The sequence below is a fragment of the Electrona antarctica genome (genome assembly GCF_951216825.1).
Source record: "Electrona antarctica genome assembly, chromosome: 18".
NCBI classification, from domain to species: domain Eukaryota; kingdom Metazoa; phylum Chordata; class Actinopteri; order Myctophiformes; family Myctophidae; genus Electrona; species Electrona antarctica.
In genome coordinates, this window is record NC_136799.1 from 25,993,131 (window position 1) to 26,019,535 (window position 26,405).

The 26,405-nt window shown below is 42.2% G+C and overlaps 2 protein-coding genes across 5 annotated transcripts in view; one reads left to right on the forward strand and one right to left on the reverse strand.

The window, feature by feature from the left end:
- Nucleotides 1-18,164, reverse strand: part of pcnt (pericentrin) — a 43,598-nt gene extending 25,434 nt beyond the window's left edge. For 3 of the 4 annotated variants that reach the window (XM_079529021.1, XM_079529023.1, XM_079529020.1), the window contains exons 1-21: nucleotides 17,996-18,164; nucleotides 15,247-15,276; nucleotides 12,666-12,842; nucleotides 11,579-11,710; nucleotides 10,127-10,276; nucleotides 8,569-9,398; nucleotides 7,491-7,859; nucleotides 6,647-6,974; nucleotides 5,985-6,365; nucleotides 5,273-5,491; nucleotides 4,995-5,090; nucleotides 4,726-4,869; nucleotides 3,706-3,961; nucleotides 3,381-3,460; nucleotides 2,863-3,199; nucleotides 2,559-2,659; nucleotides 2,061-2,172; nucleotides 1,820-1,946; nucleotides 474-593; nucleotides 295-373; nucleotides 104-193 (exon numbers count right to left, since the gene is read on the reverse strand). In XM_079529021.1, the coding sequence (XP_079385147.1) occupies nucleotides 104-193; nucleotides 295-373; nucleotides 474-593; nucleotides 1,820-1,946; nucleotides 2,061-2,172; nucleotides 2,559-2,659; nucleotides 2,863-3,199; nucleotides 3,381-3,460; nucleotides 3,706-3,961; nucleotides 4,726-4,869; nucleotides 4,995-5,090; nucleotides 5,273-5,491; nucleotides 5,985-6,365; nucleotides 6,647-6,974; nucleotides 7,491-7,859; nucleotides 8,569-9,398; nucleotides 10,127-10,276; nucleotides 11,579-11,710; nucleotides 12,666-12,842; nucleotides 15,247-15,276; nucleotides 17,996-18,043 (4,206 nt within the window). In that variant the 5' untranslated portion in view covers nucleotides 18,044-18,164. The remainder of the gene's footprint in view (nucleotides 1-103; nucleotides 194-294; nucleotides 374-473; nucleotides 594-1,819; nucleotides 1,947-2,060; nucleotides 2,173-2,558; nucleotides 2,660-2,862; nucleotides 3,200-3,380; nucleotides 3,461-3,705; nucleotides 3,962-4,725; nucleotides 4,870-4,994; nucleotides 5,091-5,272; nucleotides 5,492-5,984; nucleotides 6,366-6,646; nucleotides 6,975-7,490; nucleotides 7,860-8,568; nucleotides 9,399-10,126; nucleotides 10,277-11,578; nucleotides 11,711-12,665; nucleotides 12,843-15,246; nucleotides 15,277-17,995) is intronic. The other variant, XM_079529022.1, reaches the window with a different exon arrangement.
- Nucleotides 18,165-20,121: 1,957 nt separating this feature from the next.
- Nucleotides 20,122-22,758, forward strand: cUnh21orf58 (chromosome Un C21orf58 homolog; the record flags this gene model as incomplete). The annotated part of the gene is made up of 7 exons (XM_079527614.1): nucleotides 20,122-20,184; nucleotides 20,280-20,334; nucleotides 20,456-20,529; nucleotides 20,753-20,944; nucleotides 21,553-21,703; nucleotides 22,262-22,404; nucleotides 22,570-22,758. The coding sequence occupies exons 1-7, from the start codon at nucleotides 20,128-20,130 to the stop codon at nucleotides 22,756-22,758; spliced, it is 861 nt and encodes a 286-aa protein (XP_079383740.1). The 5' UTR covers nucleotides 20,122-20,127.
- Between the last annotated feature and the right edge of the window lie 3,647 nt (nucleotides 22,759-26,405).

Genomic DNA, 26,405 nt, shown 5'->3' on the forward strand with positions numbered 1-26,405 from the left:
GATGATTTCAACATACATACCAGAACATAGAAGTGTGTGTGTGTGTGTGTGTGTGTGTGTGTGTGTGTGTGTGTGTGTGTGTGTGTGTGTGCACCTGTCTCACCTGTAGCAGCTCTTCCTTATAGGACAAAGTCATAGAGGAGCGCAAGTTGTCCAGCTCCTCCGAGTGTCTGTCTTCAATGTCCATCTCCTCCTAAAAGAGCAGCAGTATGATAGACGTATAATTACTAATAAGAAATGAGAAAGCATAACACTGCTCAAATGACTGAGATTATGTAATGCGTATGCAATTACCTTGTGTTTTTCCAGTTTGAGAGTGATCTCAGCGAGCATGTTGCTTTTCTCCTCTTCACACTGGCCTTCAGACATGAAACTATAAGAGAGACCAACACTGCCATCAACCTGTGTAAAATGTGTAAAACTATCACTATCATCACGTCTTCTACATCTTAAACATGGGCCTATTGACATACCTAGCATCCCCAGTCTTGATTACAGACTCCTCCAGGGCCCCCTCCACCAGCCGCAGCTGCAGGAGAGCGATCTCCTCCCTGTGGTTCTCCTCTGCTGTCCGTAGCCGCTGCTCAAAATACCTGAAGGACCAGGAGGCAAAAATGTTCAGTGTTGGCTCTAGGGTGAGGGATAGTGAAAACAGATGCAAGTAAAGTATGAAATATGTCTTCCTTAGATCAGCTGAGCTGTCACACACTGAATTTATATAGTTCCTACCACTGTCAAGGAGTATTTAAGCAATAATACACAAGGGAGTGCTATGCTGTGGTTGTAGAAGACACAAGGCCATAGATAATCACATCTGTGCCAATATCACTGTTGTGTGAACTTCGGTTCCTCGATGTGATTCCAAGTTCCCAACAGATAATTGTGATTTGATGTCAAGACAATGAAGACAAAATCACAATGAAAGTTTATTTCATGAAGACTGAATGGTTTTGAATTCCTTTCACTTTCCAACACATCTACAGTACATGCTCGATTGTAATGAGGATAAACCATTGATTCGACCCATATCACTATTTCAGGTATTTTAGTTTTAGGTTCATTTGAATCAAAAACGTTAAGAAATCTGTTCAAAGCCAATAGATTTGAGCCATTCTAAGTCATTTCTTTTTTGCCTATAGCAAACTGATGCTATTTAAAATCATAATTTCTTTCCGACAGTTGGCAGCTGTTGCTAGGTTACAGGTATAATAGGGCAAAGTGATACTTTTATAGATATGCAGTTTGAGGGCCATTATGAGGAGATAATCATTTGAATGCCACTCAGCCAATCAAAATACAAGGATGGGAAAAAACAACATTTATAAATAACAGAAGCATGTCTAAATGAAAACACCAACATGTCTAAATGATTATACACCAGTCGCTGACTTCTGTATTAATGATTAAATGTTGAGAGACTAGTTAAAACCTACATATGCAATCATGTACCTGCTTCTTTAGCAAAGATGGATCTGGAATGATGGAAGTATTTAGACCCATTATTATCGAATACATAATAGAGGATGCAATTTGTCTTGTCCTGCACACCGTTCCTGAACACCTCGGGGAGGATAAACTACTACTCATTTTAGAAACAACTTTTACCCCCACCCAGTACGTTAGACTAACTGGCAGTAATGATGAGTACGGAAGCCCTTTTTATAGACTGCTCATTCATTACTTTTATGGTATATTATATGGTTACTCCTGACCAGAGAGCACAACTCTTTCTTTGCTTTTGAAGGCACTGCTTTTTAATATATATATGACAATAAAGAGTGTGTGTGTTTTGTGTGTGTGTGTGTGTGTGTGTGTGTACCTCCTCAGGTTCTCCAACTCGGCCTCATTCTGCTCCTTGATCTGTCGTCTTTGTTCATTAAATTCCGTCTTCAGGCGTTCGATGTCATCAACACGAGATGAGCGGGCAAGCAGCTGTTCCTTCAGCTCTGTTGGATAACGAACAGTACTGGGATTAGAATAAAATCGTTTTGGCACATGCGTTTTAGTATGGGTGCATGTGCACGTGACACGTGTGCGTGTTAGTTCAGCAACCCTCTCACCTCCCAGTTCTTGTCGACTGGTCCTCATGCTCTCCAGCTGGGCCCAGAGCTGAGCTACTTCTTGTTCTGAGCTCTGTTTGAGCAATGTCTGTTCCTCTTGGAGACGAGACACCTAGGAGATGGACAGAGATAGTATTATTAGATCTACAGATTTATTTTAAGTCAAACAAGTTGTGCCTATTTACAAGATCAAGAGCCCCTAGAGGCCATGGTGCTCCTACACCCATACGGAAATGTTGGCTGAAGAGCGACTGACTCTAAAGGAAAGGCCATGATGTCACCAAAATCAGTAGGGTTCATCCTGCAGTCAGCTCATTAGATTATTTATGAGATATCTTGTGTGCAAAATTGCACTCAGCAAGTACATTTGTGTGAATGGAAACTTTGGTCTAAGAGTAGCAGTAGAGGAAAGGCCATTGGATCACCAACATCACGCAGGTCATCCTCAAGGCACAACGTTGCATCGCAAATAGTAGTAAAGAGATGTGTTGCACCCACCTCTTTCTGCAGTTGCTGTTCTTTCTCCTCTAGGTGGCATATGTGTTGCTCCTTCTCCTGCAGCACTGTCTTGTGACTAGAGACAAGTTCCTCTATACCACCTGAAAACAATAAACCATCTATGTTGAGACTAGAACACAGTTTACAACTCATTCATTTTGTCACTGACGATTTCACAGCAAAGTTCAAACTTCTGTAAACTAATGATAGATGTGCTCTATACTATGCTCCGTTTCAAAACACTTTTGAAATGATTTGCTAAACAATAAAGGCTGTTTGAGAATGGAGAGAGGGCGGAACTCACAGGCAGTTGCATTTCTGTCAGCCAAGGCTTGGTTCAGCTCTCCCTCGAGTTTCTGGATCTCCTTCTCACTGGAAGCCTGGCTCTCTTTCAGCCTGGCCTGGGACTCACGCTGGTCACACTGGGTCTGAGAGAGGGCTGCCTGGGCTTCAGTAAGTGCTGCCTGGCTCTGACTGAAGGAGGCCTGGGACTCTGACAGCTCTATCCGAGTTTTGGAGAGAGAGGCCTGGGTGTTGACGAGTTCTGTCTGGGTCTCAACGAGATTGCTCTGGATCTGTGAGAGGGTTGTCTGTAGATCTGATTGGGATCTCTCTGCCTCCTCCCACTCAGTCCGCAAAGCCTGGAAAACAACAGTAGTGAAGAGAAAATTAATGAGAGAACGTGGTATTGCTGTTATAACCACTATAAGTAAGCCTTGCTGTGCCCTGAGGCACATAGAGCAGGAGCCTATCTCGTGTTTCCTTAGCGTGACACAGCCTGCACATTATATGTGAATTAAAACTGTGGTCTATTGTCTTTACCTGTGTGCCTTTGGCGTAGTGCTGCTCCATGGAAGCTCTCTCTTGAGCGATACGAGTCTCACACTGGTGCTTCAGCTCTTCTGTACATACAGAAAAAGAACCACAAAAAGCCCCAAATAAAATACAAATAAATAGTCCTCCCGACATCAACATATTCAAGAGCAGCATCTGCTCTACATTTTCCTGAATAAACCTTAAACCACTCAGCAGGCTGATTCACCAAAATGTTGAACAATCAACTCACCAGTAGAAAAAATAAAAAATAAAAAAATAAAACACTGACTGGGTGACTGACCACTATCTCTGAATCTCTCTCAATACTGACCAACATCTCGCTGGTGCAGCTCTCTAAGCCTTTCTTGCTGAATGTGGTTCTGCCCTCTGATGCGATCCAACTCAAACTGCTGCCGGGCCTGAAGCACAATGCTCTCCTGGGCCCACTTGTCCCTGAGGGAAGCCTGGACCTCGTTCAGAGCGGCCTCACGCTCCCGCTGCAGGTTGGCCTGGGAGAGCTCCAGCTGGGATGCATGGAGGTTGGTAAGGCTCAGACGCACGGTGTCAAGCTCTAGGGCCTGTTGGGTCTGTCGGCACAGCAAAGAGGGAAGATACATTGTCACTTAGAACAGGGGTTCTCAACGTTTTTGGCCGGGGACGCCCGGAAAAGCTTTGGCAATGTCTCGGGACCCCCGCCCCGCCCCCTCCCGACCCCCAATATAAATTGACTGCTACAATAACCTTAACCCATTTTGGGCGGGAACCCCTTTTGGTGTTTTAAGCATTATGTTATAATTTAGCTAATGAAAAATAGCAGATCTACAAGCTCATAGCGCGCCACCGAGTGGCGTGCTACGAGGTTGTAGGTCTGCTATTTTTGAAAAATAATGAAAATATTTTATTTATTTTTTATTTATTTATTTTTTAAATAATTTGGGGACCCCCTAAAATAATTTGGCGACCCCCGAGGGGTCGCGACCCACGGGTTGAGAACCCCTGACTTAGAAGACCACACAACAATATAATGAGCGAGTAACAAAATAAATAAAGAAAATAAAAAATAAATCACACTTGTGTGAAGTGAGGAGCACTCTTATCATACATCACATTCCATGCTCAGCCAATAAAATTTGGTAACACACAAAGCTGGGTATAGTCAGCCAATCAAATTTGGTACACACAAAGACACAAAGCTGGGCATAGGAGGGGATCAAAAACGAGTCAGTGTTGCATAATGCATTCCTTCAGGATAGAAGGATCTACAATGCGTTTATGTTTTCTTTGTTGTATACGCTGTAACGCTGGGATCAATACAGTCTATCAAATGTAATCTAGTGTTGCTTTTGTTTACCAGAGCCTGCTGTAGTTCCGCCTGGTAGGCAGCCTCCATGCTCTCTCTGAGATCTGATGTGAGCTCTGTCCTCAGCATACTGAGCTCTTCACTGTGTTTGGCACAAAGCTCAGACACCATCCTCTGGTGTTCACGCTCAGTGACCTGGAGAGGAAGAGGAGGAAGCAGAGGGGATAATATAAAAGTAAGAAGGAAGGCATCATCCAGGGCCCTGTGTTTGTATTCAATGTGCCTCCGTTTCCCCTTTTCCATAGTGACGGTCAGTCTACCTGTTTGATAAGGCCGATCTGTCTCCTCTGGTCCTCCTCTAGAGAGGCTTTCTGCTCCAACGGCTCCTTCTCCAAGCGCCTGGTGAGTTCTGATACCTAGACATGCACAAAAACCAGGATATCAAAACACAGGTTAATGTCATGACTCAGCCAGAGCCATTTCAATTGTTAACCAAACCGTAACTGTAGAAAGTAAGTAATTACAAGGAAAAGAGTTATATTTGAGCAACATCGCAGTTCAACAACACTTGTGTCATGTTTCCCCTTGTGAAACGCACCTCCTCCTGGTGTCTCTCTTTCAGTTCATCCACCTCCCCTTGGTGAGATCTCCCGAGTCTCTCTGAGACCTCCTCCACAGCCAGGAGCTGTTTCTCCAGGAGAGCCTTGACCGCCTCCTCCCTTTCCCTTCTCATCTCTTCCAGGAGATGCTTAAAACCCAACAGCTCTTCCTGCTTCTCCTGGCGCTCCACCTCCCATTTCTCCCTCTCCTCCACGAACTGGGGCAAGAAAAGAAAAGAAAAATAAGTTAAGGGATAAAATATTTTTTTTAATGCAGGGATTACTTATGCTTATACCATGGCCACTTACCAACCATTAGTGTTTATTTTGTCGCAATGTTTTTCTAATAAAAACTTCATCAACCTTGGAATAAACATTCGATCACTACTCCAAGCAAGTTAAGCTGACCTAATGACTCAGAAACAGCTTAACAAGTCAGTCTTTTATCTTTATATTTATTTATTTTTTACACAATAGTTTGTAGGCATTGTTAGATCAAATAACGTAATTATGCATATTATTTCTGAACCCTAGTCGAGCAGGTATCTGAGAATAATACACATTTCGTTCAATCCGTATGAAGTATTCTGTGGCCATAGTATAAATGAACATATATACTACTGACTAATGTTGATATTAACAAGATAAATCCTATCATACGTACCAAAAATAAGTAAGTATGAAAAAACATGGCATGATGACTCATCTCACCTCCTCATCTTTGGCCTTCAGCAACTCTTCAAACTGCTCTAGCTCCTCCTCTATAGCCTGCTCCATTTTCTTCATCTGTCCATCCATCTCCTCCTCTTTCCTGCAGTTCTCCTCTCCCTTCTGCATGGCGTGGCCCTGGGCCTCCTCCAGGTTTGTCAGGTTCTGTCTCAGACAGAGGAGCTGAGACTCCAGGTCTCTCTTCATCCTCTCTGCTTCCTCCAGAGACCCTTGGCTCTCCACCAGCTGCTTTTGGACAGTGTTGACGCGCTGCAGAGTGGCGTTGAGCTCCTTCAAAGCATCGTCCAGTGCCATGGTTCTTTCATCCAGTAGGGCGGTTGTGGTTTTACATTTGGCTTTGGTCTCTTCTAGCTCTAATATGACCTGGTCATGATGAGGGGGAGAAAATAATTGTTGTTGCATTTGATAATTCAATTTTTGCTCATACAATTGCTTTTCATCTTTTCTGAACTTAAACTTAAATCTAAAATTATTTTTTACAGAAACCTTGTGTAGAATCTGATTTCAGAGGCATTATTTCAGATGTAGCACAAAGTAACAGGCGACAGCTGCTATGCGACAGTATTTCTTAAATGTCGTCCGACTACCTGTGGTGCTTGTAGCTCATTGCCAAAAAGAGCGTGGACCTCAGAGGCCTGCCTCACCTCATGCAGAGACAGGAGCTCAGCCTTCTCCTGCTGCACCTCCTGCAGCTCACTCGCAGGGAGGGTGGAACAGAGGAGCAAGGAGGTATCCCTCTCCATCTCTCTCCCCACTACACCTTCCTCTTGCTCTCTGTCCCTCTCATCCTTTAAGGCACTAAGTTTGTTCTCGAGGTTGTCTAGTTTATGGCTCTTCAAGGAAGCCTCTTCCTCTGCAAGTTTTCGCTTTTCCTTTTCATCTTCCAGTTGCTCCTGGCACATTCTTCCCTTCTCCTTTTCCTCCTCCAACTCCCACAAAGCCTCCCTGAGTTCTTCCGTTACCTGGGCCCACCTATATGCATGCAAAAGAAACAAAAACAAATCACACCCGTGAGAAGTGAGGGGCGCTCTTATCATCGTACATCATCCCATTCCGGCCAATCAGAATTAGCGTCCTCACCTTCGTCTTCAATGTTTGTGTTACGCAATGTTTGTGTTTACACAAACACTCAAAATTGTCCATTCATTGTCAATGGCATTTAATGTTTGTGTTAGGACAAAGTTTGTGTTTTCACACACACTAAAAGCTGGACATAGGATCGCCCCTCAAACATAAAGAGAAGGAACATGAGAAATGGGTGGATTCAGTGACAAAGCTAAACTCTGTAAAAGGTGGAGGAATCTGAAACAATCAATCTGAAAACATCTCCAATCACCAAAGCACTAACACAGATAAATATATCAACAGGCACTAATTTTACATAGCTCACGTTAGGCACAAACAAGTTCAGCTTATCCACAATTAAAATATGATTAAGATTCAATAGAAATACATAAAGAAGGGCACACTATTCACCAACTTGCTAACCTGTTCCTGGCCTCCTCCAGCTCCTCTGCAGTCTTCGTAACCTCTTCCCTTAGCACGTCCTGCTCCTTCTCGACACGGCCCATCTCCTCACGGAGTTCCGTGCACTGCTGATGGAGGAGCTCTTTTTCCAGGTCAGACTGCTCGCACATCTCGCCTGTCTCCTCCTGATCAGCGAACGGGGACCGGGAGTTGTTGGACCACTGGGACGGAGATTGAGGGCCAGAAGTACGGGCATCAGGGTTGCCGGGGGAATCCGCTGTGAAGTCTAGGAGGCCAGAGAAATGCTGGGGGCTGCTGGGCTCCTCACGGACATAGTGCGAGGAGGAGAAGTTGGACTGGTCGGCCAACACTTCACTATTTAGCTCAAAACTGTAAAAAGAAAAGAATGAGCTATATTTACAGAACACCTGTCAATACATATTTATATACAGTACATAGTGCTTTACATTTAACCAAAAGAGCTAATACAATTGTAGACATAATGTAAAACATATAACAATTTATTATGGTTAGCAATAGCAGAAAGACATAATCTTAATTAATTATGTGATTTCGACCAGAAATACATTAGGATGATTAGGTACTAGGGATTGGGCCGGCCGGTACACGGTTAACCGTATAGATGAAATCAAAATCACCCAAATCACTAGCCATTTAGGATCAATTAGCTGACAAATTTAAAATTATATATACAAAGCGGCTATCTGCATTTATCAGACTGGATCAGACAGAAGACCTTCTGAGGTCGAAACGTTGGTTTCCTTTTTTTTAATATGGGAAACAGTTAATTTCCAATGTACAGAACTATCTGAACCATCGTACTTGGTTTGGGGCCATGATATTAATGTTAACTTTATCCCGTTCAAAGGTTCCAAGGCTTGTGTGCTGCAGTGTTAATTTGTATATGAAGTCACGCTATGGTTAACCACTTTAACAGCTAATACCCAAGTGTACACATTTACAAAATGATGACCAACGCCCATTCCAAGTATTAACATGTTCTAGACAAGAGGGAAATGTGTGCTATATGAAACAAACCACCACTCACACAACTACTACAATGGGATTTTCCTCTGACCTGTCGTTGGCAGAGTTGTCCTGGAGACTGCCTTCCTCCAGGCTCTCATTGGTCGAGTCAGAGCAGGAATGTGTAGGTTGTGCCGAGGACAAGTAGCGCTCCATGAGGAGGTCTCTGTCCACTGACCCATTCAGGCCGTCCTCTGCAGGTTCATCGTCAACATCAGAGTCCCCGCGACCAGAATGAGCTCTCGCCTGATTCTGCTTATTCTTAGAGGCTTTGACTCCAACCTCTTCTGCCCCTACGACCTCAAGCTGTTTTTCTCGTTCCTCCAACAGCTGCCCAATTCTTTCCACCTCCTCTCTGTGATCCTCCTTGAGCCTCCTCATCTCCTCATCCAGACTTTGGAGGTGCCGTGCCGAATTCTCTGCCTCTTCCTGTAGCCTACCCCTCAGCTCCTGCATCTCCATGTTCAGCACCTCCTTCTCCTCCTTGTACTGCCGCATCTCATGGCACTGGGTTTGGGCTTGGCTCAGCTGGGACTCGAGGTCTTGTATCTGCACCTCCCTTTCTTTTCTATCTTCCGCTCTTCCTTTTCTCTCTTCCTCCAGTGAAGAAAGCACATGTTGGTGGTTCTCTCTCTCCTCCTCAAGCTCCGTCCTCAGTCTGTGCAGAAGAGCTTCCGTCTCAGTGTCAGAGTCAGTGCTGGAGCTCTCCAGGCTTGATGTTCGGTAGCTGAGCATCACACTCCCTGGTTCCCCTGATGTAGGCTCCTTGTGGTTGAGGGCTGTGTCCTGGGAACTGTGGCCAGGCTGAGGCTTCTGCTGCTGCTGGCCATGGGGGACATCAGCACCTGATTGGCTTTTAATGCGCAGGAAATCCACACTTGTCTGGGTAAAAAAAAGAGTCGAGATAAGAGTTGAGCTGTTGAGTGGACCAAAACAAGGGGTTACCGAGGGATAATGCCAAAAGTGTCCGTTTGTCTGTTTATGTTGCTGTCAATTTATTTCTGATTTTGTAAAAAGAAAACACTTAAAATTCAATAAACAGAATGTAGTTTCTTTTATAAATACAGTGTCCGTTTGTAACTTTTTAAATAAAAATATCAGGAAACTCCGAAACGGACGGTCAATTTTATTATAATGCCAAATCACGAAGAAGAAGTTGACTCAAAACGACTTGGTCATTTTTAATTGGTAGTGATCATAGAAAGAGCTTCTGTGAGAAACACACCATCCACTGTTTATATACTCTACAACCAGTGACTGTGCCAGTATTTTTCACAATTAGAGAACATAGAGATCGGCTGATTCTCATCGAGAACCAATCAACAAGGACTTTGAATGATACACATGTTCAGGTATCAGAGTCAGTATCGGGAATATGTCTACTATTACTATAACATACATAACAAGTAACCAACATACACAGTACAATTGATACAAGAAATTACGGAGTGCTAGGGGGTGAGCTGTAAGTGTGTTTTTAGGCTAACAAATTACCCCTCAGGTTCACACACACAAAATAATAATATATGCTACTACATGTCAAGGGGTGTGTGTGTGTGTGTGTGTGTGTGTGTGTGTGTGTGTGTAATTTGTGCATGCGTAACAAATACCTGCTGTGCCTGTCTCTGTAAGGCCTGTATCTGTCCTACGAGTGACTGTGTCTCCTTTTGGAACTGATCTCTGCTTGCCTGAGCATGCTGCAGGTTGGAACTGAGCCTCGCAATGATTTCATTACGTTTCTCTACAGCCTTCTGCAGCTGCTACAAGTGGAAAAGCATATCCATGGTCAGTTTAATTCACTCACACACATCTTGCTACAGTGCTGTTTTAGTAGACAGTGTGAATATGAAACTTTCCATCTTAAAACAGTTAGTACCAGAACAATAAAAACATAAAGCAATTCACAATCTGAGCTGGACCCATACCATATGGCATTAAATATGGCATGACAATTCTGATCAACTCACACTACATTCCCTGCTGACAAGACAGATTGTGCTGAATTGGAGCAGGCTTTGCAAATCTGCCTTGCAATATGACACTGGATTCAGGCTGTGATAGTGACAATTTGCCATGGCTTTCTAGACATTTCCTCTGCCATGAGGAAAGAGCATGATCTTGTTACATGCAACATCATGATAATATTCATCACAATAAATGTTTTAGCAACACACTGCACACCTCGAGATGTTCAGAATTTACTAGGCAATACAACATGCCTGGGTTTGATTTTAGAGAACATCTCACTCTACACAAGGAGCAGAGAATAAAATGCTTCCTCATCATATTATCTTCTGCATTTGTAAATCTGAAAGGTTTGGCTCTCACTAAATATAATAATATTGCATTCAACTGTGCTTCATTTCCACACCAAAGCAAGCAGGAATATTTCACACCCCCAGTGGAATGAAACCAGCAACACATATGCATGCACTTACACACAGCAGTAATTACAGTCACAGAGTCCCCTGAGCTTGCAGATAAATAAAGCATGAAAAAGAATGAATCCAAATGACCAAACACATCTAGCTAGCCTACTTGGAGCATTTTATGTGATGATTGTGTTTGCAAGATAAGATGGGTGCAGCCACTACATCATACCCAGTTTAAGAACCCAATTTGCATGTTGTGAATTCAAAGTGTAGGATAGGATTGGAAGATAAGGCCCTCAGAATGCAGCCATTCTTTAACATGCTGTAGAGGTGTAACAGTGGACTAATGGTGAAAATAGCCAATCTAAAAGCTCAAAAGGCACCGGTATATAACCTATTAATCAATTCAATAATTCAATTAAAAAAGTAAATAATTGATAGCTAAGATACTGCACTTGCAAGGACCGCAATTAAAGTCAGCTGAGTCGTCTGTAGAGTGTAGACATGTATTTTGTCCGTTTGTCTTTTCCAGACAAAAATGCACCCCAGGCAGGCAATGCTTTTGTGTATCGGAAAACACAATACCATACGACGTATTCATTTATTTTACAGAGGCATCAGAGAGATATTTAAAACCATTTCAGTTTGTGAAAATTATGGATTTTAATATACTTTGCTTCAAATGTTCACCTTGAGCTGCTCTTTGCCAGTGAGCACCTCTCCCAACTCTGCCACAAGAGAAAGGCTTTGGTCCTGCGGTCCAGACAGGTCCTTCTGCACCCCATTGCTCTGGGCCTCTGGCTCCTCAGACTGTTGCGTTTCCTATGAAGCAAGATAGCAACATATTCTGTTCAGACTAGGGGACTGTTTAACTTTAATGTATCGGTCAGTTTTAAGCTGACATCAGTAGACCAAATCAGTAGTTCTCAAAATAAATTGCGCCAGCGAGGCAAGGACTCCCAGAAGCGAGAATTTAAGAAAGAAAAATAAAATGTACGCAATCTCTGCACAAATTGATGCACTGTGAGCTTGTATAGTTTTCTGAAAACGTAGTTATATAAACTGATGCTGCTAAGCGAGAAGTGTGCAGGATTTTTGTACATGAAATACTTTTTTCATGATCGCTAAAATGTAAGATGACACAGATGCTTTCCCGGTTTTAATGGATTAACTGAGAGCAAGATATTTTCTCAGTTCAGATTTGAGGACTGCTTTCCTGGAAGTCTTCTGCAATATACTGTATGTCAAGTTTTCCAATAAGACATTTAGGCTTATAATATTTTATGTTAATAAATTGTTTGAAGGTACCCCAAAACACTATATCACTCTTCAATTTATATTGGTCAGCAGTCATCACAAATTCCAGATTCTAAGATCAAATATACAGACCTCTATTGAAAAGAATGTGGGTGATCCATCTTCCCCTTTAAAGCCAGTAATAGTGCTACATACAATCATGATTGGGTTGCTATGGTAACATGCCCGCAAAGCACTTGTGTGTGTTTGTTGACCTATTTCTCCAATTATGTGAACTGAATAGGGGCCCCATAGACCACTTGTTAAGTTGTTATAGCATGCAATGAATACATTGAACGAGACACGGGAAAAGTATAGTTAACGACGAATACTCCAAGGCCAAAGAAAATAAATATGGAATTCTGAAAAGGGCAAACAAACTTTATCATTCCTTTACGCAGTAGTGCAGTCAGCCACATCTAGCATGCCTGCTAGCATGCAGCAAATACTGACTAAACCACCATAATAACTAGTGACATACCTCATGGTTGATTTTGCTATCCTGATTTGTGTCATTTAATAGTGGAGGGGCTGACTCTAGGTTTCGGTCTTTCGTTGAGCAGTCATTCTGCGGGACATTCTGGCCCTTCCTCTTCGCCGTCTTTTTCGGCGCCCCCGCACCGTCACCTTTCGCACGCCTCTGTCGGTAGCTAGCAAGCTGCGCAGGAAGGAGAGTGAGAGGTATATGGACACGTAGGTTAGGACAACAGAACACCACCACACTACCAGCATGGTGGTGCTCAGAGGGGCCTAATAGCCACAGTTCATCTCCTCAAAGAACTGGATGAGCAGCAAAGGTTCAGGTGTTGATTTCCCCAGTAATGTATAAGAACCATCTTCAGAAGCCTCTGATGAGTCATGAGAATGATTGAGCAAAAAAGCCATGAGAAATCCTAAATGGCCCAAACAAGTTAAAAATTGGTTAGTTAGTGTTTAATGTTCTCCAGTCTCCAAAGAGGATATTTCAAGACGATGGAAAAGTTAGTAGATAAGAAAAAATCTGGACAAAGACTGCAATCTCAAAAATCAGCTTCATGCAAAAAAGAACAAGGAAAAAAAGCACAGGGAAAATCCATATCAATCATATTACATTATTGTAAGCCACAGCAAAGTTCAGATCATAGAAAGGCAAGTTGTTTATCTGTAGTTTTTGGAGTATCCTTTTGGCTTCTTTTATGATTGTACAGAACATTAAATACATAAATATCCAATCAGAGAGAAATATGATCAAGAGAAATAACCGCAAACAAGCCATGAGCAACGACTATGAATTTTGCATATTATTCGGCTTCACCCAATCTGGTACTAAATCCACTTTATGCCAGGTTTCCATCCATCACGGCCGCCTCGATTTCTCTCTCAATCTGCCTGTGTCTTCTTTAAGCAGCTTAAAATCTGATTACAGTGGTTCACACTGACTCACTGTAGTGTATCCCTCATGAAATGCTCAAATCAATCTCCGACAGTCAACCACTGACTATCTGCCTTGCTAGCAGTCCACCCAAATCAATCCTTCCCTCATCGAGTAGGCGTCGGTGTCACAGCCTCCGGCCAAACCAGCAGTTCCAACTGATCACATTGCATATATCCTCAAGTCAGTAGGTTGCGGAGCACTCTTCTTACTGTCACAGCACACAAGACAACTGAGATCCACCAACTCTGGGTACCGGTAGGTAGATAGATGGTGAGTGTCTAGACTAACATGCAGAGGGTGGAGACTGGGAGATGCATCCATCCACATGGAGAGGAGGAGGCAGAGCAGGAGTGGTAAGAGCAGTCTATCAACGTGTGCAATGTTGAATTTGATTTGAGAGAGACCACGTGACCTCAGGAGTTATACCATTGCTCTGAACAATGAGTCTGATTCATGCATCACAACACAACAATGTTACATCTTCTGATTTTACATGCCCAACATCTTTAAAAGTGTTTTCCTGTGCATCTGACCGACTCTGCTGCTTCACTCAAGGCTATACTTCCAACAAACCTTTAGCAGAATTTTCAACCTCATGCCTAGATACGTCCAATCATGAATTCTATCAATAAATATGATAACACCTCAGATCTCAAATCCCTCTCCTACACCAGGGACACCACCCACACTTGTCCTTCTTTCACCCTATTTGCCGCCTCCGCTTGTCACCATGCGCTTATCAAGTCCTAGAAATACACACATTAGTGTGTATTTCAGTGTTTGCCCTGAGGCAGCCTCTGTACTGTTGAGATTCTGTCTCGCTGAGATTCGGATGCAATGCTGCCCAGTGCCAAGTTAAGCCTTGTGCTCTCAACAATACTAATACTGTAAGACAGGAGCAAACTGATGTGCCTAATAGCCTACCCTTCATGCTGTATGTTGCACACATGGATGCTTTCGTATCGGCTAAGAATAGGCACTCTTAATGCGCATAGTAAAAGACAACTGATGACATGGCATTGCCATAGCAACAGCATCCATGTAAGATGGGTGTACCATTAAGCCTTACCAAATGTAATGGGCTAGTTGCACCACCTGTTGGGCTTTGCACAGAATTACAGAGTGCTCTATCTATACAAACAGTAGCAAGCAGGGATGTAGTAATGGAATGGAAAAACTTTTCCACTTCTTTTCTACTATTCTAGTGCACATCCCTTTCATTTTTTTTACTTCTATAATGACGAAATAAATAAACTTTAATTATAGTGCTATGCATGCAATATAATATATAGTATGTAACCTTGCAGAGCTCTGTAAATTCAGTCAATTCATGAATCCATTAGCCACAGCCAAACGTTCTTATCTTAAGACTGCTTCAGAAACAGCTATGCCTCTAGTAGCCTATAGTTAGGACTTCACAGGTCACACAAGGGATCATAATATACAGTATATGATCCATTGTGTAATGAAAGACATTTCTGCTGGAGGAGCATAGGCTCTAGTCTCCACAAGTTTCCCACAATCACAACCCAAAGAGCAGAGGAAGAAATGGAAGAAAAGCCCTGATCCACCACCCAAAAACGCAAACTCATTCCACCCACAAAAGCCAATGTCTCTGATGCTGATCAATGCCACTCTTTTTACTTACCGATTGACTTTGTGGCTTGCTGGAAACTTTCTGTCATAGGGAATAACAGGTTTGGAGTTATTTGCATCCACAGCTGATAAGTGCCACTGACTAGACATGTTTTGTTTTCCATCAAATTACAGTGCACAGCATAAGAACATCTGGAATTTACAATGACCAATTTGGGTTTTAAATGCAAGTTAAATGCAAGTTAAATGCAGGTTGTCGATTAGTTAGGTTCAGGTCTGGTCCACAAGATTCGATACACCACCAAGATACCCATCTGTCTAAATACTTCCTTAATGTCAATGAAGTCCACACCCACAACACCAGATGGAGTTCAACAAAACATAAACATGTGCAACCCAGATTCGGCAACTCAATTATTTTCACTCCTATGCCACCAAAATGTGGAACGCCCTACCAACAGTCATTAAGACATGTTAATCCCAAAACCGCTCTCAAAGGGCACCTACGAACGGCTGCAATTCGAAACTGGCCCCTGTAAAATCTGAATCCCCCCCACCCACCTCATTTTCCCCTCACTGTATATGTTTCTGTTCCCTATTTACCTCCATTATGATGAATTCCTCAGAGATTAAAATAGGGTGCATTTTGCATCCCAAAACAGTTTATAGTTAAGGGACGCAATAAAACAATGACCTCTGCATCCACGGGATGCACTACTGTACTGTTTTTTATTCTAGTTTATTTTGCTAGCTTTAGTTATAATAATGATTTCTTCTTCTGTTTTCTACATGAATATAACCATATTATAACCATATAAAATGAAATGGGAGTTAAATGCTGCAATTTGTAAAAATGGCAAAATATGACTGCTAACGTCGTTGAAGTGGGACTCATAAAATGTCCCTGGGATTCATCTAAAAGACTATCCCTGCATCACTGGGACTCATTACATTGAAAACCTATTTACATCGCTGATTCCTGTTCTGTTCTTTGGATAAATAGAAGTGTATATTTGTACATCTCTAAATGAGGTGGACCCTCTTGTAAACAAGTGTAATGCTTAATTGGGTCGTCCACTCACAGTTAAGTTTTTGTATCGAGTTGTGCTCAGAATTTGCTCAGAATTGTATTGAAAGGATAGCCCCTTGAGATGCAGCATCTCATTTTAGAGGGGGTCCCATACACAGGGAAAACATTACATACAGTACAGTGCAGTTACACAAATAGTACTGTAATTCTGCAAAATGTTAATAAATACTTCAATCAAAAAGGTTGTTGGAGCTTGAGCATTTAACTATTACACCACCTCTGCAAGTTCCTAATATTTCCAATCCATACCCACTTTTTTGTAATGTGTGTGTGTGACCACAACAGCAACATTTCTCAGATGGGTGAAAAAATGCCACATGGGATAAACAGTGAAGCTAACACCACACCTGTCAGCTCATGTAGCTGAATGTTATTGTTATAGCTAGGCAACAAGTTGAAAATTACTAGCTCAGCTGCTCAACTGAAGCCTGCTTTCGAACCAGACCGCAAAAGAACAAGGACGCTTAAAGGCAGGCCCACGGCCGTCAAAATATGAAGTAGCCTACCTTAGGACGTTAATTAATTAGAAAGATTGTTTTTATTCCATCTATCCATCTAGGGATTCCAGGCATCTATACTATCATCTATCTGTCTCTCTATTCTCTAAAAAAATCTGTCTATCTATCTATCTAATCCATCCATCCATCCATCCATCCATCCATCCATCCATCCATCCAAGCCCAAACATAGACTCTCGTAGAGAGATTCGTCAGAATCGAAAAAACCTGAGTCTAAATGTTTAGGCTACATCCATCCATCTATCTATCAGAAAGCAGGCTCAATGCCAACACAGTCACTGTCAGTCAGTCAACACAAATGCCAATTGTGTGGCATTTGGCAACAGTGGTCATATAGACATTTCTTTAGTCTAAACAGAAGAGTTTGGGGATATTTTCTCCAAATTGTTAACTGTCTGAGAAACTAAAAACAAACTAAAAAGTTAGTAGCACCAGCAGAGGTGAAATCTTTTTTCACAGCTAAATATGTTTGCAGGCCATAACTGTAGATGTCTATAGTCTCACATTAGTGATACTTCGCTGAAACAAAGTTTCAAGTTTGGGCAGAAGTTGAACAGAGCCATCAAACACAAATGTTTGGTCAAATCATTTGACTCCCATTGGAAAAGCATTGTGGCGGACTGGCGGGCATTAAACACAGACAAGACACACATGTGTGTATGGGGCCTCAGACTGTCCGTGTTTAAACAGTACAAATACATTAATTGCATATAATCAACACTTATCCGGTTCATATTAGTCATCATGGGAATGGGTCTGCACTCCAAACCAACCCACGAATATATAGGCAGACGGTTTGTAAATTCAAATGACAACCAGTCTTCAGTAAGCAGAAGTCTGCTATAAGCGCTTAAGCAACAATGAATTAACATAACAGCAGACCGGCATAGCAACAGTTTGTGTAGAAATGCAATGGGGGGTCCTGGGCTGACACTGGACAATACAATGCTACGACAAAGAGTTGGCTAAAGTATTAGCAAGCTACCGTTGGCTAGCTTGTGTTTATGCCTAAATTATAATCCGCCGTATGACGGTGCCGCGCGCCGAAAACAGTAGATGTACAAGCTCAAAACGCGTCGCTATTGCTACGCGTTGTGAGCTTGTACATCTACTGTTTTCGGCGCGCGGCACCGTCGTACGGCGGAGTATGAGCTACAGCTAACGTTCGAGCTAATGTGTTTTTAGCGACAGACCTTGGCTCTTCCTGCTTCTAGTTTACGCTGTCTTTCGTCCGCGTCCATTTCTTCTAAAGGGCCATCAGAAAAAATGTAGTTTTTATTGTCCCCGGTTCAGTTGAAAATTCCACTGGAACTTCACTTTGCCATAAATTGGCAACTAAATCTGAGCTTTCCTCAGCACGAACTGTCAATAATATTCAATATGGCCGCCAAGCCGTTTCGGCTCCGCCCTTTTCGAGCGTCCCCGGTTGGACAAACCAATCAAGTGGCCAGGAACACATTTCTCTGCCAATGGAATGTGTAGGTTTTTAAATAAATATTTATGTTCCTTTATTAATATTCTTCTCGCCGCGGCAACTGACATTTCACAAACTGACATGTCTTTGAGACCAATTACATCCAAAGGTCAACGTTGATGGACGTGCATATAGCCAATAGGAGTACACTAATGCTAAATACACTCTACCTCATAGCAATGTTTTGAAAATGCGTAGATTGTATTGGCTGAGAAGAGTGTGGTGGAAGTGGAAGGTAAACGTACGCCTACTGCAAAGAGCGCAATGAGGCGCGGGAAAAAGGAATATACAGACCTCCCTTTTATATACTCTAGTCTATATGACAGACCTAGGTCATTCAACAGTTCAGTTTTGCAGCAGGTTTGCAGTCATTCATGTGGCGCCCGCGCGCGCACACACACACACACACACACACACGTACAACAGTGTATAAACAGTTGATAGATGCTTAATTTCTAACACACTACACAGTTGTAATACGTTAAATAATTGTAACATCTATATTTAGTATTTAAAGTCATATAAAAAGTGAATACATTGTTATTTTTTAAATTGTTTACAGGTAGTCTAGTGATATTTTTTAGATTCAAAGTTTAAAGCTCCATATTCAAATAATTACTCAGTGTCACTGTCACTTACTGCACGCACCATTATTACATTTTCCCTTTTTACCTCCATTATGATGAATTCCTGTTCTGTTCTTTGTCTATATAGAAGTGTCTATTTGTACGTCTCTAAATGTTTTGATGAATTGAACATGGTGGACCCTGTTGGAAACAAGTGTAATGCTTAATTGGGTCGTCCACTCACAGTTAACAGCCTTTGTATTGAGTTTGTGCTCGAAATGTACTGTAATTCTGCAAACTGTTAATAAATATTTCAATCAATCAATCAATCAAACATAATGTAGCTGAATGTACTCTGCATGGCATCATTAGGCCTAGCTGTTTGAAATCAAGTAGTGACACCTGATAAAATAGAACTATGATGCTAGTGGGACTGTGGGTGGGACTAAAAACTACACAACTTCAAATAAAATGAAAGACATAATTGATAGGCTATATTATGGACTATCAATTGTCTTTGTTCTGGAAAAGTGCTCTAATACAAATATTTAATTATTTGTTGTGTGCCCTAGATTGGTTTATGACGATGTAGAGCAGGAAGAGCTGTAGAATTTATTATTATTCAGGTTCAACACCATAGTTCCAATATGATTAAATATATAACTTTGGTAGTTAATTTGCCATTCTCTCTTATCTATTTATCTAAAACTATAGAGAGAAAGCAGAATAGAAACCAAGTGGACCGGAAGGTCACCTGAGCACCTAGGTAAACAGCTGTGTCCCAGGACAACCAGTTTGTGATTTTAGTTTGGCCTGGAGACAGACAGGTAGATACGAGGTGTGTGACTTGAAACGACACAAGTTGAAGTGAATAAGGTATTTACAAGCTAAGAACTCTCTCTCTCTCTCTCTCTGTATTTGTGTGTCTCTCTCTCTCTCTCTCTCTGTATTTGTGTGTGTGTGTGTGTGTGTGTGTGTGTGTGTGTGTGTGTGTGTGTGTGTGTGTGTGTGTGTGTGTGTGTGTGTGTGTGTGTGTGTGTGTGTGTGCGTGTGTGTGTGCGTGCGTGCGTGTGTGTGTGTGTGTGTGTGTGTGTGTGTGTGTGTGTGTGTGTGTGTGTGTGTGTGTGTGTGTGTGTGCGTGCGTGCGTGCGTGCGTGAGTGTGTAATTGTATTTAGCAAAAAAAACATACCGGTAACTGTCTGGTTATCTTTCATCTCTATAGAATCAAGAAGGTTTTATTTGTCACTAACTTACACAAGCAGCAAAATGTGGCATGGGATCAGCATGGCGGATCCCATGGTTGATCAGATGACAAGACTCAGACTCAAGCTACTAGAGAAGGTTCGTTTGCTTACTATAAATTAAGTGAAGTGAGGCCATTTTATATACTCTTTCACATAAAATCACATAACAAATGTTTATACTGACCTCCATAGAGACTGGAAAATGAAAGGGACATGGATGGCCGGGCAGAGTCGGCCCAGTCTACAAGTAAACTATGTTATTTTCCTATTGTGAAGAGTTATTTAGATTTCATATGATATCAGGCTAATAATTTGATTGACGTCTTGTGCCTAATTATGGTTATCTCTTCTCTGTGTTAACTGTTAAGGGAGCCACAATGGACAGAATGATGCACTACACAACGCACTAAGGCGAAAGAGGAACCTTCTGCAAAGACTGAAGGTTTGAAAATCTCAATTGTAACAAGACAAGCGATAATCATTGCTTTTCTGCAGTTGTCAAAAGTCTTGTTCAGAGATACATAAGGATGCTCAGTGTCTGTGTATGTAATTACTCTTTAGTCAAATAAAAGTGCATGTGTTACTGTTTTATATTATGTGCGTGCTTGCGTGCGTACACATGTGTGTGCGTGCGGTGTGTGTGCATAATGGTATATTTTCTGCAGGAGCAACACATGTTGGAGGAGGTCACCAGGCCTCATACATGGGGAGGAACACATGGACGATATCCGTCACACCTCCCACCGGCCCCTCAGCCTGTGGCTCCCATCCACATCCACCAACTGCCACCTGCACCACCCATACTGCCTCTTCCTCCACCTGCACCACCTCTGCCCCCACGCATCATACAGCAGACTGTGAGACATTCAACAGTTACTCTCTCTCTCTCTCTCTCTCTCTCTCTCTCTCTCTCTCTCTCTCTGTGTGAATCCAGAGGTAATCTCATTTAACAGGATTTCATAGAGACATTTTATCCTGCTTTGTTCTCTGTCCCCTCTATTACGTGTATATATTTGTATATTACATATTACTTTATCACATTCTGCTTTATCTCTGATTGCAAACATTTCACAATTCCACACCCAGTTTTACATTGTAGTCAAAACAGTAACTAAAGAATAAGATCTCTCTTCCATTGTTGATTTAGCCCTTAACTTCTTTTATGTATATCCTGAAGCAGAAGAATGGATATACCTTGCTTATGGAAGCGGTCACTTTCAGTTGGTGTAGGCTACAATGTACATACAGCCTACACTCCTACATCCCACACCCACACTGAAAGAATCCTGAGCGTCAAGCTGGATATTCATATACCTTTTGTTAACATTGATAATAAAACCACACTGACTCACATCTTTCCAAATAGACAGGACATGTAATATATATCTCTGTTCCTTTCAATTGAGCACTCTCTTTTCTGTTTGTCTGTCTCCACCTCTGTCTCTCTCTCATTCTCTTTCTCCAGATGCCCCAGCAGCCTACCACCATCATACAACAGTTGCCTCAACAGCAGCCTACCACCATCATACAACAGTTGCCTCAACAGCAGCCACTCATTTCCCAGATTCAACCCCCCCAGCCCTATCCTGCACCGCGCTCAGGCAGCATCAAAGAAGGCATGCAACAGTACATATATTGACTGGTTTTATATATATCTATCTATATATACAGAGATTAAAATAGGGTGCATTTTGCATCCCAAAACGCAGTTTATAGTTAAGTGACGCAATAAAACAAAGACCTCTGCATCCACGGGATGCACTACTGTACTACTGTAGGCCTACTGTTTTTTAGTCTAGTTTATTTTGCTAGCTTTAGTTATAATAATCATTTCTTCTTCTGTTTTCTACATGAATTTAACCACATTATAACCATATAAAATGAAATGGGAGTTAAATGCTGAAATTTGTAAAAATAGCAAAATATTACTCCTAACGTCGTTGAAGTGGGACTCATAAAATGTCCCTGGGACTCATCTAAAAGACCATCCCTGCATCCCGGGACTCATTACATTGAAAACCTATTTACATCACTGTATATATATATATATATATATATATATATATATATATATATATATATATATATATATATATATTGCTTATGCTTTTGTGTGTGTGTGTGTGTGTGTGTGTGTGCGTGCCTGCGTGCGTGCGTGCGTGCGTGCGTGATAGACATGGTGGAGATGATGTTGATGCAGAATGCTCAGATGCATCAGATTATAATGCAAAACATGATGATAAAGGCTCTTCCTCCAATGGCCGTTTCACCTCCTGGAGGAGCCAGTCACTCTGTCCCACACACTCAGTACGGACAGGTCAGTGCATCACACAGTGTCACTCTACACACGCACGCACACACGCACGCACGCACGCACACGCACGCACGCACGCACGCACGCACGCGCACACACACACACACGCACACACACACTGGCAACTTCTATTACTTCTTCTTAATGTTGTCCCATTCCCATTTCCAGGACAAAGGAAGGGGAAGTGCTGTTCACCATCACCACTACGGTCCCACAGCTGCAACACATCCCCTGCCTCCCATTGGCTACAGTGTGTGGCCACAAATGATGTCAACAGTCCCAGGAGGACAAGGGACGCATGTTCCATCCATACACCATGTGACTGGTCCTGTTACGCTCCCACCACTCAACACGTAAGTCTTACCAGCCGATGAATTCCAGCCTCACACCCAAGACACAACAATGTGATGTTTTGCTCTTAATATCCACAAACGTGTGTGTCTGTGTGTGTGTGTGTGTGTGTGTGTGTGTGTGTGTGTGTGTGTGTGTGTGTGTGTGTGTGTGTGTGTGTGTGTGTGTGTGCGCGCGCGTGCGTGCGTGCGTGCGTGCGTGCGTGCGTGCGTGCGTGCGTGTGTGTGTGTTTTCAAACAGGACTCAGTTATCTTTCTGAACATTTGTCTACCAGAATGATTGCAGGAGGCATCTCCATCTACACCAGAAAGTGACCGAGTCAACAAAGGCTCCAAGACAAAGAATAGTTAAATTAAATCACAATTATAATCAAATGTAAAAGATCTTGGACAGTTGGACAACCTGCATTTTGTTTTTGTGGTACTTTGTGGTATATTGTTTTTAGACTGATGATAGGACCTTGGTTTACCTATGATCCTAGAATAGATTACAATTTCTATGCATTTGATGTATTACCTTGTGTTTACCTTGCTTACAGTAAATTGCTCTGGATTAAGAGTGTCTGCTCAATACCTACCGTAAATTGTAAATTGTACCAAACACATAATTGATTGTCTATAGTTTTAACTTCAGAATAGTTTAAAATGTGGTGGTCTTTAGTATAGGGATATAGGCCTACTGTGGATGTATACAGTCAATAAAAGTGTAGTTCATAAGAAAGATGGACTGTACCAATTGTAAGTATAATTTTTGATTCCTCTGCAGAATAGTAAATATCTTTCTACACTTTGGTAGAGGTTTAGGGTGTTGCTTGTAACTCCAAAGTTGGGCAAGAAATCAAAAAGGGTTGCTCCATTGATTCGAAATTGATCATTCAAAATACTAGAGCGGTGCCCATAAGGGCCCACTTGGAGCGATGCAAGTTGGAAATGCATGCGCCACCCAGTTATTATGTCTGCGTCCTTTTAATTCCCATATATGGAGTTCTTTGTTGATGTCATAGTAAATGCGACCTGCTGTCACATTTAAGCCCATATATGGAGATCTCCTGATCATTATTAGTATATGGATATAGGCCTATCTCCATAATATGGAATGTATGGAATGTCAAAGGAAGGATGGATGGGGAACGATCCCCATCCATCCTTCCTTTTCGATGTCTCCCTTTTGACTGATACCTATCCATTTAAACTCTAGACGGGCCTGCCCCAAAGTTATTTGTGCAGCCGTGCCCGGCAGGCCCGAAAATTAAGGCCTGGCCCTACCTGAGGCCCTCATCAAACCCTGTATGGAGCTGACCTGTTCTGACATTCCATATCTTGATCTGACCTCATCACACCCTGTACACTCAAGATACGCTCCATATATGGCCAGTGCACGCAGCGCTTCTCGCCCCCCAGACGTCTTACTGCCTGGTAATGTAGATAGATAGCTGGTGAAAGAGCTCTCAAATTCACTATTTTAGTCTGTAAACAAATACAAACAAAGCATTTCGTTTTTTAAATGTTTTTGTTTACAAAAAATGTCAACAGTTGACATTTCTAAAGGGGAAAAAAACCTGCTTTGTTTGCATTTAATTGATTGCATTTGTATGCTGAAAGACTCTGAGAGCTGTTTTACCATGCAATGTAAGTCAATGAGGAGCATATTTTGAATTATCAATTTCTAATCATAGAGTAACTATTTTAATTTCTTGTCCACCTAAGGTATGGCATGGTCATGGCAGGTAACTAGACAATCCAATCATCTACCAAATTGTTCTTGATCTTTAATTTACTATCCTACATACTAGGCAGGCCTGTATGTAATGGCTGCATAGGCCTATGTGTTATTTCCTGCAGTTTCGTTTGTCAACCAGTTTTTAAATGGAGATGTATTGTGTACCGTAACCTCTGAAATTACTATTAGACAGATTATGTTTCGTTAACATTCAGCGAAAAGTAGCGTCGCCCGAACAGGGACTTGAACCCTGGACCCTCAGATTAAAAGTCTGATGCTCTACCGACTGAGCTATCCGGGCTCTGAAAAAGCTACGCACCGGAATGCAGTGAAAATGTTGACTTGTTAAAATGGCTGAATTACAGGAATAAGTAGGGGACGTTTGCCATCTGGTGGCTGTGTTTAAACGCAACCATCATTTTCATTGCCTGGCGGGCCAGACCTTATATGAACCCGCCAGACTCATAGCGAGGATTCACTGACGTTGCGGGGAGGAAGCATCAGTGAATCCTTCAATCCTCGGCTCCGTTCTTTTGGCAAATCTAGAACTTCCTGCCAGAGAGCTAGCAAATTTAAGACATCCGGTTGCTTTCAGAATAAAAGCGTGGTTAATTAAATAATTATTACATTACATTATTAGTATTGTTATTACATTACAGTTATTGTGAAGACACACATTATGTTTCTGTGTAAAAATAAGTAATTAAATAACGTAAAAAAGTTATCTAAATGGATAAATGCCCAAGTCCATGCACTGGAGTGCCCAAGTCCATTCACTGGAGTGCATGGACTTAATAAAGTGGATGCTGGACAAAATCCCTGCTATGTTTCGACTAGTGTGACATATGCACGCGTCCGGGGAGACCTCCTCTACAACACCACACTGTCCGCTAAGCAGCAGAGGTGTAAAACAAAAATTGGCACCAGGTCAGATGTAAAAAAAACTTAAAAAAACTTCCCATTTCCAGACTACAGTGGACTAAAGTGGACACTGGACAAAAATCCCTGCTATGTTTCGACTAGTGTGACATATGCACGCGTCCGGGGAGACCTCCTCTACAACACCACACTGTCCGCTAAGCAGCAGAGGTGTAAAACAAAAATTGGCACCAGGTCACAGGTAAAAAAACATAAAAAACTTCCCATTTCCAGACTACAGTGGACTAAAGTGGACGCTGGACAAAAATCCCTGCTATGTTTCGACTAGTGTGACATACGCACTCGTCCGGGGAGACCTCCTCTACAACACCACACTGTCCGCTAAGCAGCAGAGGTGTAAAACAAAAATTGGCACCAGGTCACAGGTAAAAAAACATAAAAAAACTTCCCATTTCCAGACTACAGTGGACTAAAGTGGACGCTGGACAAAAATCCCTGCTATGTTTCGACTAGTGTGACATACGCACGCGTCCGGGGAGACCTCCTCTACAACACCACACTGTCCGCTAAGCAGCAGAGGTGTAAAACAAAAATTGGCACCAGGTCACAGGTAAAAAAACATAAAAAAACTTCCCATTTCCAGACTACAGTGGACTAAAGTGGACGCTGGACAAAAATCCCTGCTATGTTTCGACTAGTGTGACATACGCACGCGTCCGGGGAGACCTCCTCTACAACACCACACTGTCCGCTAAGCAGCAGAGGTGTAAAACAAAAATTGGCACCAGGTCACAGGTAAAAAAACATAAAAAAACTTCCCATTTCCAGACTACAGTGGACTAAAGTGGACGCTGGACAAAAATCCCTGCTATGTTTCGACTAGTGTGACATACGCACGCGTCCGGGGAGACCTCCTCTACAACACCACACTGTCCGCTAAGCAGCAGAGGTGTAAAACAAAAATTGGCACCAGGTCAGATGTAAAAAAATGTTATAAAACTTCCCATTTCCAGACTACAGTGGACTAAAGTGGACGCTGGACAAAAATCCCTGCT